General features: G+C 55.8%; 3 protein-coding genes across 3 annotated transcripts; 2 read left to right on the top strand and 1 right to left on the bottom strand.

Annotated features, from left to right (window-relative positions):
* Positions 1-1,992: 1,992 nt before the first annotated feature.
* Positions 1,993-7,016, top strand: GUITHDRAFT_160006 (hypothetical protein; the record flags this gene model as incomplete). Its single annotated transcript, XM_005826349.1, has 10 exons — positions 1,993-2,302; positions 2,501-3,446; positions 3,504-3,828; positions 3,855-5,584; positions 5,736-5,873; positions 5,924-6,263; positions 6,347-6,398; positions 6,493-6,545; positions 6,684-6,737; positions 6,780-7,016. The coding sequence occupies 10 exons, from the start codon at positions 1,993-1,995 to the stop codon at positions 6,843-6,845; spliced, it is 4,014 nt and encodes a 1,337-aa protein (XP_005826406.1). The 3' UTR covers positions 6,846-7,016.
* A 27-nt stretch (positions 7,017-7,043) lies between these two features.
* On the bottom strand, positions 7,044-7,760 carry GUITHDRAFT_143430 (hypothetical protein; the record flags this gene model as incomplete). The annotated part of the gene is made up of 1 exon (XM_005826348.1): positions 7,044-7,760. The coding sequence occupies one exon, from the start codon at positions 7,758-7,760 to the stop codon at positions 7,044-7,046; it is 717 nt and encodes a 238-aa protein (XP_005826405.1).
* Positions 7,761-8,430: 670 nt separating this feature from the next.
* GUITHDRAFT_158402 (hypothetical protein) lies at positions 8,431-11,726 on the top strand (the record flags this gene model as incomplete). Its single annotated transcript, XM_005826347.1, has 4 exons — positions 8,431-10,425; positions 10,527-10,850; positions 11,009-11,657; positions 11,701-11,726. The coding sequence occupies 4 exons, from the start codon at positions 8,431-8,433 to the stop codon at positions 11,724-11,726; spliced, it is 2,994 nt and encodes a 997-aa protein (XP_005826404.1).
* Positions 11,727-11,882: the final 156 nt, after the last annotated feature.

The following is an 11,882-nucleotide window of genomic DNA, read 5'->3' as shown; positions in this document are numbered from 1 at the left end:
AGTGAGGGGGAGTGAACAACATGAAGGGAGGTTGGAACCAAGACGAACAAAACTGTTGGTCCACCTGATCACATAAAACAGTGATGTACCATCAACTTTTTTACCCGAGATCTCTTGGAGTAGGAAGGGGTGGGTTGTAGGAATCAAGGGGGTAGTATCTACTCTCAATTGAGGGGGTAGACGTGGACACATTGAGGAGGGGTGGTGGAATGCGACGCTTCCCCCTGGGGCGGACCCACACATCTGTACTGGAATTGAAATTTGAGTGAACTTTGAGCTAGGGGGGCCAGTGCTACAACTTTGTTGATTACCAAAAAAGGCTCGGCAGTACAATTTCCCAAATAGTTTACTCAATTTTCACTAATTCGGTGTACGAAGAAATCAATTCACAAAGAATTTAAAATTTCCAGTTTTTCCCGAAAATTTCGAGCCAAAATTTCGAGATTCCCGGTGGGAATCATACAAAACATGGACTGCGGTGGGGTGAAGGAGATCATCTTGAAAGGTAGGGTGATTTGTGGTAAATCAGGGGGTACTGGTCCCCACGATAGCCTTTCACTAGGGGTACTCTTTACTGAACAAAGGTGGGTGGAGTAGGATGAATCTTGAACCCCTGCCGTTGACTGTGAAAGATGGGTAGGGTGATTGAGTGTGTAGGGTTTATTCCTAGGGAGATAGGGGGTTCTGTTAGGGTGATTGGTGTAGTAAAGTGCACGAGCGCAACCTTGGTAGTCGAGGGGCCAATTGAAGGCAACATTAGTTTGCTGTTTCCAATTTTCAAATTTAACCCCAAAAAGTTAGTGAAAATATCAAATTGTCTCGACATTTCACTAACGTGAAGATTCTTCGGAGATGTGAGGGGTGGGTCATCCCTCCCATTATGTTATCTCCACAGGGGTGGGTGGTACAACCCCTACGCCGCTCAGGCGGTTTTTATCTTCCAAAGTTAGCGATGTAGGAAGTGTTAGGAGGTCATATCTGGGGTACTAGAAAGATACCAACTCTCGACTGGAGGGGTGGTTTTGCAATGCTTCACCACCGGTGCTTGTTAGGAGAAGTTTTGGGTCAAGGCTTGGAGGTGGGTAGGGGTACTTGCAGGGAATGGGGCTAACACCACCCTACCCAGATAAAGCCGCGACGCATAAGGAACAACGATGGTAGCGCCTGGGAGAGAGGGGGTTCTTATTGCCAGGGTAGGGTACTCTCAAGAAGGGTTTTGTCTCGAAGAGGGGTACTTCGAAGGCTTGTTAGTGAGAAGGGGTGGGGTAGTTTTATATGAGTGTACACCGGAAGGGGTGGGGTAGGGGAGTAAATTAGGGGTCTTCGCGAGGTGATGCTGGGGGGGGGGGGGTGATAAGACCAAGAGAAACAAGGGTAGGGGGTCGTTGGTAAACTGGAGATCATGGACGCTGTGCGAAGCGAGGGGCGCGGAGGAAAGCAGTTCATGCATGGAGAAAATTTTGCAAGTGCCAGGGACATGATGCTGTAAGAGAGCGAACTCTTTCAAGTTCCAGGGTTGAGAAGTTGAAGACCAACAAGCCTACTGAGGGCCAGCATCGACGAAGAGCCTCTTGCCATCACCAAGACTCCTGATCTCTGATTTTGCGGTACGGAAAGCTGTTTTTGAAAGGACGAGATACAGGAACTTAGGCAAGGATGAGCTGCAGTAAAGGAGGGGAAGTTTCTCTATACATCGACATAGGAGGGCAGGAGAGGGCAGGTCCGTCATCGTGCTTCCAGGATGTTGTAATCGGCCCGATCGTTTTTGTTGTATTCTTTTCCTTGCTGTACATAAGGGTTAGAAATATATTGGAGACTCTGCCTCTCGGCGGATCTCTTGTCTCGCTCACAGGTGGGTTAGACCGCCTCCAAGTTGCTACAATCTTTGCTCTTCTGTTGCAATCGATCGTTCTTCTTTTCCTTGGAACCTCGGATTTCATCTACCATGTTTTGCAAGTGGTGACATGGATAGGAAACCTCGTGATCGTCGTCATGGAGATGCAGAGGGGTCTGCAGAGAGGTAGCGAGGTCAAGCTGCTATGGATTGTGAATTTTCTGATGCAAGCTGTGCGCTTCCGAGTTGCCGTACTCTACTACACTTTCATGGAGCCGGATTCGCCCGCGTCGCAGGGAGAACGAGCGTCAGCAGACACAGTTTCTTTCATCTTCTCGACGATCTTGCTGGCTGAGGGGCTCATGGAACGTCCTCGCATTAAATCGGCTGCTTCGGTCTCATACGGAAAGATGGAGGGAGCACAGGAGGGCGATGAGAAGCTTGACGCTGCCAAGACCAAGGGCGAAGGTGCAGCAAGCTGGGGATCGAGGATCATGTTCGGATGGATGACACCACTGTTGAAGGAGGGAAGCAAGCAGCAGCTGACTGATAGTGACCTCCATCCCCTACTGCATGGGGACACCTCCCAGGAAGCGGGGAGAAAGCTCCTGGAGGCATGGCAGGAGGAGTGTAGGATCAGACCGGACGACCCATCACTGTTTCAAGCATTGAAACGAGTGTGGTTGCATGACTTCATTATCTGCGGTTTCTTCAAGCTGATCAACGACACGGTTGTCTTCATCGGCCCCCTCCTCCTCCAGTCCCTCGTCAGGTTCGTAGAGAGTGGCGGAGACGGGACTCAAAGGAGCTCTGCCGTCGACGGAGCCATTCTTGCTATAGGAATTTTCCTTGCGAAGACGGTCGAATCCATGGCGGTGAATCAGTACTTCCATTATGGGTACAGGATCGGAGGGCAGGTTCGAGCTGCCATGACGATGTTGGTTTATCGCAAGGCGTTCCTCCTCTCTTCGAAGGGGTATCAGAACTTCAAGATCGGAGAGATGGTTTCCCTCATGTCCGTAGACGCACAACGTCTGTGTTCTTCTGCTCCCTACCTTCACCTGTTCTGGAGTGCTCCTTTGCAGCTCACCGTGGCAACCATTCTCCTCTACAACCTGCTGGGCGCCTCTGTGTTCGGAGGCCTGATGATCATGATTGTGATGATTCCGCTGAGCACGTACATCGCAAAGAAGAGAGCGGGGCTCAATCGCACAATCATGAAGATCAAGGACGAGAGGTCGAACTGCATGGACGAAGTGCTCCAGGGGATCCGCGTCATCAAGTACTTTGCGTGGGAGCAGAGCTTCACGAAGAAGGTGCAGGAGGTGAGAAACAGGGAGGTGGATCTCATCTGGAAGAACTCGCTGTGGGCCATCTTCTCGACATTCTTGTGGGCAGGATCTCCCATGCTTGTTGCCCTCATCTCCTTCACTTTCTACTCGCTCTCTGGCAACGAGCTTCGCCCCAACATCGCCTTCACTGCTCTCGCCCTGTTCAACGTGCTTCGTTTCCCTCTAAACACGCTCCCCATGATCATCAACATTGTCGTGGAGAGTCAAGTTGCTCTGGGCCGTCTCACCAACTACCTGCTGGCGGACGAAGTGGACAAGAAGTACTATATCAACTGCAAGGAGGGAGAGGACGACCCTCAGAGCTTGAACTTCTCCAGGAAGGAGGAAGAGGTGGTGTCGGAGGTGCCAATCGTCATCCAGGACGGTCGCTTTTCCTGGTCGAACGCTCCCACAGCAAAGCAGGAAGACGCCGCCAAGGCCACCACCTTCCTGTCGAAGTTGCTGCAGATCTTCAAGGGCGTACCAAAGATGCGAAAGGGGGCTGAGCTCGGCACCTACAACTGTGTTCTACGGGACATCGATCTTGAGGTCAGGAAGGGCGAGCTGTGCATGGTCGCGGGGAAGGTGGGGTGCGGGAAGACGTCCCTGCTGTGCGCTATCCTTGGGGAGATGAGAAGGAGTCGGGGAGCGTGTCTCTATCTGGTCGGATTGCGTACGCGGCTCAGCAGCCCTGGATTAAGAATGCGACGGTGAGGGACAACATCCTGTTCGGGTCAGAGTACGACGAGGAGAAGTACGGAGCTGTGATAGAGGTCTGTGCCCTCCTTCAGGATTTCGAGGTCCTCCCTGCTGGGGACCAGACGGAGATCGGCGAGAAGGGCATCAACCTCAGCGGAGGGCAGAAGGCGCGGATCAGCCTGGCGCGCGCAGTCTACCAGGATGCTGACGTGTACCTGCTGGATGATCCTCTCTCGGCTGTGGACGTGCACGTGAGCAAGCACTTGTTCGAGGAGTGTGTCAAGACGTACCTCAAGGGCAAGACCATCATCCTCGTTACCCACCAGATCCAGTACCTCCCGGGAGCTGACAAGGTCCTTTACCTCGACAGCAACCGCATCGTTGCCCAGGGCACGTTCGCGTCGATCTCGGAGGCGCACCCTCACCTCATCGACACGAGCCATGGCCCCTCGATGTCCCGCAACAACTCGCAGGATGACCTGAGCAAGACGGCAGATCTCAAGAGCGCCAGCAGCGACAAGCTCCCCAACGGGACGGACGGGACCAATGGGGAGAAGAAGGCGCGAGTGCTCAAGTCGCAGTCCAGCACGGGGTTGGACTCAAAGCAGACGATCACCAAGGAGGCAAGAAAGTCCGGGACAGTTCCGTTGGCTGTGTGGACGAGCTATGCTAGGAGCATGGGGCTGCACATCGCAGGCTCGGTTATCCTGGCGTACGTTATTTCCCAGCTCATCCAGAGTGCAAATGACTTCTGGTTGACCGTCTGGTCCAGCGCCTACCTGGCGCACGACCAGGCGGCAGAGCTGCAGACTGAGCAGACGACGCCTGCGCCAGTCAACACGGGCTTCTACCTCGGCATCTACGCGCTCATCACCCTCATATCCCTCGGCTCCGTCACTGTTCGCAGCGGCTTCGTGGCCATCGGAGCCTTGAGGGCATCAGTGAAGCTGCACAACGGGATGCTCGAGCGAGTGCTGCGAGCGCCGACGAGGTTCTTCGACACGACGCCGACCGGGCGAGTGCTGAACCGCTTCACGTCGGACATGTACACGCTCGACAACGAGATGCGAGAGACGCTCTCCATGATGCTCATGTGCCTGGTGCGAGTGATTCAAGTCTCGCTCGTAATTATTTACGTCACTCCCACCTTCCTTCCCATCGTCATCCCGCTCTCCTACGTCTACTACCGTGTGCAGGAGTTCTACCGCAACTCGTCAAGGGAGCTGAAGCGCCTCGAGTCCGTCGCCAAGTCTCCCATCTTCGCCCAGTTCTCGGAGACCCTCAACGGCCTGTCGACCATCCGCTCCTTTGGCTCTCAGCACAACTTCGTCCACAACTCGCAGCAGCTCAACGACTGCTTCTCTCGCGCCTACTTCGGCAACAACGCCTCCAACCGATGGCTCGCCGTCCGCCTTGAGTTCATCGGTAACATTGCCATCGGCTGCGCCTCCCTCTTCGCCGTCCTGCAGAACGCGAGTGACCCAGCGGCCGCCGGGCTGGTTGGTCTGAGCATCACGTACGCGCTGGAGGTGACGGGGACGCTCAACTGGTCCATCCGCACCTTCACGCAGCTTGAGAGCTACATGGTGGCTGCGGAGCGAGTGGAAGAGTACACGACGATGGAGACGGAGGCGCCGGCAATCGTCGACTCGTACAGAACGGCAGACTCGTGGCCCTCGGAGGGTAAGCTATCGTTCGACAACGTGAAGCTGCGCTACCGGTGAGAAGGAGGAGGAGGAGGAGGAGGAGGAACGAGGGGCAGGAGCAGGTGAGGGAACAGGAACAGGGGCAGGTGCTGGAACAGGAGCAGGGGCAGGAGCAGGAGGAAGAGGAAGAGGTGGCTTCCTTCCTGTATACTGACGGGTGAACAGTGAGGGGTTGGAGCCTGCGCTGAAGGGGATCACTTTCGCCACAGAGGCGGGAGAGAAGGTGGGCATCGTCGGGAGAACAGGTGCAGGCAAGTCAACGCTGGCTGTAGCACTCTTCCGCATGGTGGAGATCTTCGAAGGGTGAGGGAGGGAGAGAGGATTACGGTAGGTGCTGAGTGCCTGTGAACCAGGACGATCCTGCTGGATGGAGTGGACATCTCCAAGATCGGGCTCGACGACCTGCGCAAGAACGTCTCCATCATCCCGCAAGACCCCGTGCTCTTCACCGGCACCATCCGCAGCAACCTCGACCCCTTCTCCGAGTACTCCGACAGCTCCGTGGATGACGCGCTTAGCAAGGTCCACATGCTGGACTACGTTAGGAGCAATGGAGGGCTCTTGCACGTTGTGCAGGAGGGAGGAAAGAACCTCAGCGTCGGACAGCGGCAGCTGCTCTGCATGGCGAGGGCTCTGCTTCGCAACGCCAAGGTGATCGTCATGGACGAAGCGACTGCCAGTGTGGACATGCAGGTGATGCTCGTTTGCCTGCTCTCTGTGTTGCTTCCTCCTCCCCCGCCCCTCTCTCCCTCCCCTTTCCTCATGTAGTGTCGCAGACGGATTCCTTCATCCAAGAAACTATCCGAGAGCAGTTCAAACACAGCACAGGTAGCTTACTCCCCAACCACCATTGTCTGTTCTTGTCCTCGTTCCTCTTGTTCTCCTCTTTCTCCTCCTCGTCTTCTCTGACTTGCCTTGGAAGTTCTTACAATCGCCCATCGGCTTGACACCATCAAGACGTGCGATCGCGTTATGGTGGGTGAAATCTATCAGCTCTCCATACTCATCCCACAAGGGCTCTTCTCGTCTCCACTCCTCTTCTTCTCTCTGTCTCTTGCTTCAGCACCTGCATCTTTATCTTTATGTTCCCCTCCGCCTTCTGATGCCCAGTAGGTGCTCGGGGAGGGTCGGGTTCTTGAGATGGGCCATCCGTCCACGCTGCAGAAGGTTTCCTTTCCTCGTCCCTCTCACGCCGTGACGATCTACCAGGACACGACCTCCATCTTCTACAAGATGACCTCCGACTCTGCTGCTGCCGCCGAGATGCTGAGCTGAACAAGCTGAGACGGTGGCAAGGCAGAGGTAGGAGCGCGGGAAGAGGCAGGCGAGGGAGAAACAGGGGGAGGAAGTTTGCGACTCCGTTGCGAGAACAGAGTACAGGAGGAGCAAGTTTAAGTGTTGGGTAATTACAAGAAGATGGGAGAAAATTAAATCATGTCGCATGCAGAGGCTTGAGAAACACATGCATGCCCTTCATTTCTTTTTGTCTTGCTTCGACTTTCCGCTGTCAGCTGATTTCTGTGATTTCCCTCCCTTAAGAGGACCATTGTTCCCAGCTTTCTTAGGACTCTCAACGGGTTCCTCTTCTTCATCTCCATCATCGCTATCTTCTTCATCGTCGTCGTCGTCTTCGTCATCATCATCTTCTGCGTCATCAGACAGCTCTACGTCGTCATCTTCGTCGTCGTCGGACGCCTCTTCATCTGATTCCTCTTCCTTTGCTTTGATCGGTGCCTTCTTCGCTTCCTTTTCATTCTTCTTCTTTTCTGTTTCGCTATCCATTTCCCCCGCCTTCCGCTTCCTCTTCTTGTCCGCCTCCTCGCTGACCGGTTGGGTCCTCTTGGAGCTAGCATCCACTTTCACATCATCGTGTCCGTTCGACCCAGCCGCCTTGCTCGTTGAGGACTTCTCAGCATCTTTCTCCTCACTGATCTCTCCTGACAGCTGCTTCCTGATAGCTGACATGAAAACGCTCGAGAAAACGGCGCTGATGAACTCCTTCCTGTGGGCCTTGATGTGCTGCAGAACTGCCGCCGGGCTCCCCGTGCGAACGACCTCTTCCACCGCCTTCTTGGTAGCAGGACGGAGCTCTCGAGGCTTCTTCTTGGGATCTGAGACAGAACGCACAACATCACCCGCCTCCTTCGCCGCCTTCTCCACCACCGCCGCTGCCTCCGCCGAGCTCAGCATGCGCGAGCTATCGTGAGGGGTCGTAGGTGGGGGTAGGGTGATTTTTTGTGTGGGTGGTCTGAGGTTCTGGAGCAGAGTGGGAGAGGAAAGAGGGGGTATAATCATGGAAAAAGGTGGGTGGGGGTGATTTTTACCTACCCGGGGATGAAATTGTGTTGGTGGAGACTGTAGGTGGTTCACCTGGTTCGTAGCAGGGGGTGGTAAATGTACCCCTCCTCAGAAGGCAAAACTATAGTTCAGAATAGGGGGTAGTGATTACCATTCTTCAGTTTGAGAACTTTTGCAAGAGGGGTGGGTACTGGGGGCAAAGAGAGACTTGGGGTGGGTAGTGTTGTAGGAACCAAAAGGGTGAGGGGTAGTGCGGGGAAATGATGGATCCAATCTTTCAGTCAACGGTCCAATTTCACTATTTTATATGAAAAATATATTAAGTAAATATTTTTATTTGTTTTTCGGAGGGTATGGGTGGTCTTAACCCTGTTCGAGATCATTCCATCATCTAGGCCCTAGGACCGGCATTTTTCAAAGTTTCGAAGTAAGTCTGAGCTAAAGTTTCAAAGTTTCGATGTTTCAAAGTTTCGGCACTTTCTGTAAAGCACACGTGCCCATGGCGGCTAGGAGGCGCTTCGCCTCGTTCCTCAACGAGAATGCAGAGCTGGAGGTATCAGTGATGCGAGAGGATGATGATGGTGCAGAAGAGACGGAGGAAGAGGAGAAGGGCAGGGGGCAAGACAAACAGATCACTGAAAAGGGAAATGCGAAGTTCAAGTTGGCAAGCGACAACGTTGCCGGGTTCTGGCAGAAGCTTTTCTTGGATCAGATCGGAGTGCAGTCTGTGATCCGAACTCCCTTCGGAGAAAGGAATGTTGTTTTTGCAGACTACATAGCTTCAGCCAGAGCCGTGCGATCCATCGAGACGTTCATCAGCAAAGAAGTCTTGCCCCTTTACGCCAACACCCACACCACCGCCTCTGCGACAGGCATGCAGAGCACCTTGTTCAGGGCAGAGGCGAGGTCGATCGTAAGGAGATGCGTGGGCTGCGACAACAACAAAGACTCGCTCATCTTCACGGGCACAGGATGCACAGGAGCTGTGGTGAAGATGGTGGAGCTTTTGAGGTCTAGCGAGATGTGGAGGGAGTGCATGAAGGCAGGTCAGCGACCGCTGGTGGTTGTGGGACCATACGAGCATCACTCCAACCTCCTGCCATGGAGAGAGACAGGAAGCGAGATCATCGTCGTGAGGGAGCAGGAGGAGGGCGGAGTCGACCTTGCACACCTTGAACAAGTTCTGTCGCTTCACAAAGAGAGGAAGGTCAAGATCGGGTCCTTCTCTGCTGCCTCCAACATCACAGGCATCCTCGTCGACACCGTCCAGGTTGCCATCACGCTGCACAAGCATGGAGCCCTCGCCTTCTTCGACTTCGCCACTGCTGGCCCCTACTGCCCTGTGAACATGAACCCTCCTGCCTTCGGGGAGGACGCGCACTTGGCTCACAAAGACGCCATCTTCCTCTCCCCGCACAAGTTCGTAGGAGGAGTCTCCTCCCCCGGGGTCCTGGCCTTCAAGAAGTCGCTGCTGGGGAAGGGATTCATCTTCGGGGGAGGCGCGCGGCCCTCAGTACCCGGAGGAGGGACTGTGTTCTTCGTTACCGAGCACGACCACCGCTACCTGGAGAACTTGGAGGAAAGGGAGGAAGGAGGAACGCCTGACGTCGTCGGGTCGATTCGCTGCGGGCTCGCGATGAGGCTCAAGGAGTTCGTCGGGGCTGAGAGGATCATGGAGGAGGAGGAGAAGCTATGGAGAAGGGCCTTGCAGGCACTCGAACAGCAGCCGGAGCTGGAGGTGCTGGGGAAGGTGAAGGCTGCTCGGCTGCCTGTGGTCTCGTTCAACGTGCGGCATGGCGGGAAGCTGCTGCACTTCAACTTCGTCTCTGCTCTCCTCAACGACCTCTTCGGCATCCAGGCTCGCAGCGGATGCTCCTGTGCTGGGCCGTATGCTCAGCGCCTGCTGGGGATCGACTTCCTCCTGGCAAAGGAGTACGAGCATGCGCTACTGCTGGGTGATGAACTGCTGCGTCCTGGCTTCGTGCGGCTGAACTTCGCCTTCTTCCTCCCTGAGTTCGTGGTGGACTACATGCTGCAGGCCCTGCTGTGGGTGGCGCGGGAGGGGTGGAGGATGCTCCCCCTGTACACGTTCAATGCAAGCACGGGGGAGTGGAGGCATCGGAGCGAGAGGAAATTCATGCTGCGACACAGGAAATGGATGAGCGACGTTTCGTTCAGCCAGGACAAGAGCTCGCGGTCAGCTGGGGACGCTGGTGGGGAGGAGGAGGAGGAGGAGGAGGATGGGACCTTCTTGGAGAGGCTAGAGGCAAACTTCAAGAGGAACATGGAGATGGCAGAGGAGGTTGTCAGGAAGATAGAGGAGGCAGCGAGGGGCGGGAAGCCTGTGGGGCCGACGATGGTCACAGACAGTCAGCTGGCAGGGGAGGAGAAGGCGATCGGGAGTCCGGACGCTGCCCGACTCCGCTGGTTCCTGCTGCCCTCTGAGGCGCTGGCGGAGCTGCGAGGGAAGGAGGCAGCTCCTGCTTCCCATCCCTCCTCCGCCTTCGTGCCCGAGGGTCACGAGCCTTGTGGGATGGACGAGGAGGCGGTGGAGGAGGTTCTTCGGAGGCAAGCGAGCTTCGAGCGGTTCGCACGGGAGCAGCAGGAGGTCCGAGTGCTCTCCTGTCCCTCCCCCACAATCACTGACGCCTCCTGCAGGAGCTGCTAGCTCGTCAGCCGCATTCTACCACAGAGGACATGCTGCGTGTGCTGGGGGAAAGATGGAGAGCCATGCCGAAGGATGAAGAGCACAAGGAGGAGGAGACGAAGGGAGAGGAGAACAAGAGGAAAGGGGAAGGGAAGGGGAAGGAGGGAAAGGGGAGGGTAGGAGGAGGGAAGGAAGTTGAAAAGCAGATGAGCAGTGGCAAAGTAGCGGAAGGGAAAGGAGAAGACGAGGTTTCAATGCACAAGAGAGCGCAGAAGGCAGAGAAAAAGCTCATGAGTTCAGTCGGGAAAGCGATCCAAGACTTCGGAATGATCAAGGTGCCCATCACTCGTGCTGCTGCTGCTGCTGCTGCTGCTGCTGCTGCTGCTGCTGCTGCTGCTGCTGCTGCTGCTGCTGCTGCTGCTGCTGCTGCTGCCCTTGCGTCTCAGCTCTCCGCTCATTCCCTTGCCTCGCGCTAACCTCCTTCTCCTCTCAGGACGGAGATCGCGTGCTGGTCGGTCTTTCAGGAGGCAAGGACTCTCTCTCCCTCCTCCACATCCTCCTCGCGCTCAAGAGGAAGGCGCCGATCAAGTTCGACGTCGCCGCATGCACAGTAGACCCGCAGACGCCCGAGTACGACCCGAGCACGCTCAAGACCTACCTGCAGGAGCTCAACGTCGCCTACTTCTACGAGTCTCACGGAATCATCCAGCAGGCGTCCTGCAGCCTGCAGAAGAACAGCATCTGCAGCTTCTGCTCGCGGATGAAGAGAGGGGTCCTCTACAGCGTGTGCGAGAGGGAGGGGTTCAACGTGCTCGCCCTGGGTCAGCACCTGGACGACCAGGCTGAGAGCTTCCTCATGTCGGCCTTCCACAACGGGCAGCTCAGGACGATGAAGGCCAACTACTTGGCGCGCGAGCATGCTGTGCGGATCATTCGCCCACTCACCTACGTGCGGGAGCAGGTGACGCGCGAGTTCGCCATGGCGAAGAAGCTGCCGGTGATCAACGAGAACTGCCCGGGATGCTTCGAGGCGCCGCAGGAGAGAGCGAGGATAAAGATGGTGCTGGCAGCGCAGGAGCAGATCTTTCCTGACCTCTACGGGAAGCTGGGGAAGGCGCTGCTGCCGCTGATGGCGGCTGAATGTGCCGATGCTTCTGCTCCTGTGGTGAAGGAGCTGCAGGGGAGCAAGCACGCGACCGAGAGAGCGATGATGGGATCGACAGGAGGAGGAGGAGGAGGAGGAGGAGGAGGAGGAGGAGGAGGAGGAGGAGGAGGAGGAGGAGGAGGAGGAGGAGGAGGAGGAGGAGGAGGAGGAGGAGGAGGAGGAGGAGGAGGAGGAGGAGGTCTTTTTTTTCTTCTTTACTTTT

Source organism: Guillardia theta (assembly GCF_000315625.1).
Source record: "Guillardia theta CCMP2712 unplaced genomic scaffold GUITHscaffold_75, whole genome shotgun sequence".
In the NCBI taxonomy this organism is placed as follows: domain Eukaryota; class Cryptophyceae; order Pyrenomonadales; family Geminigeraceae; genus Guillardia; species Guillardia theta.
This window is presented reverse-complemented; position numbering and strand designations above follow the sequence as displayed.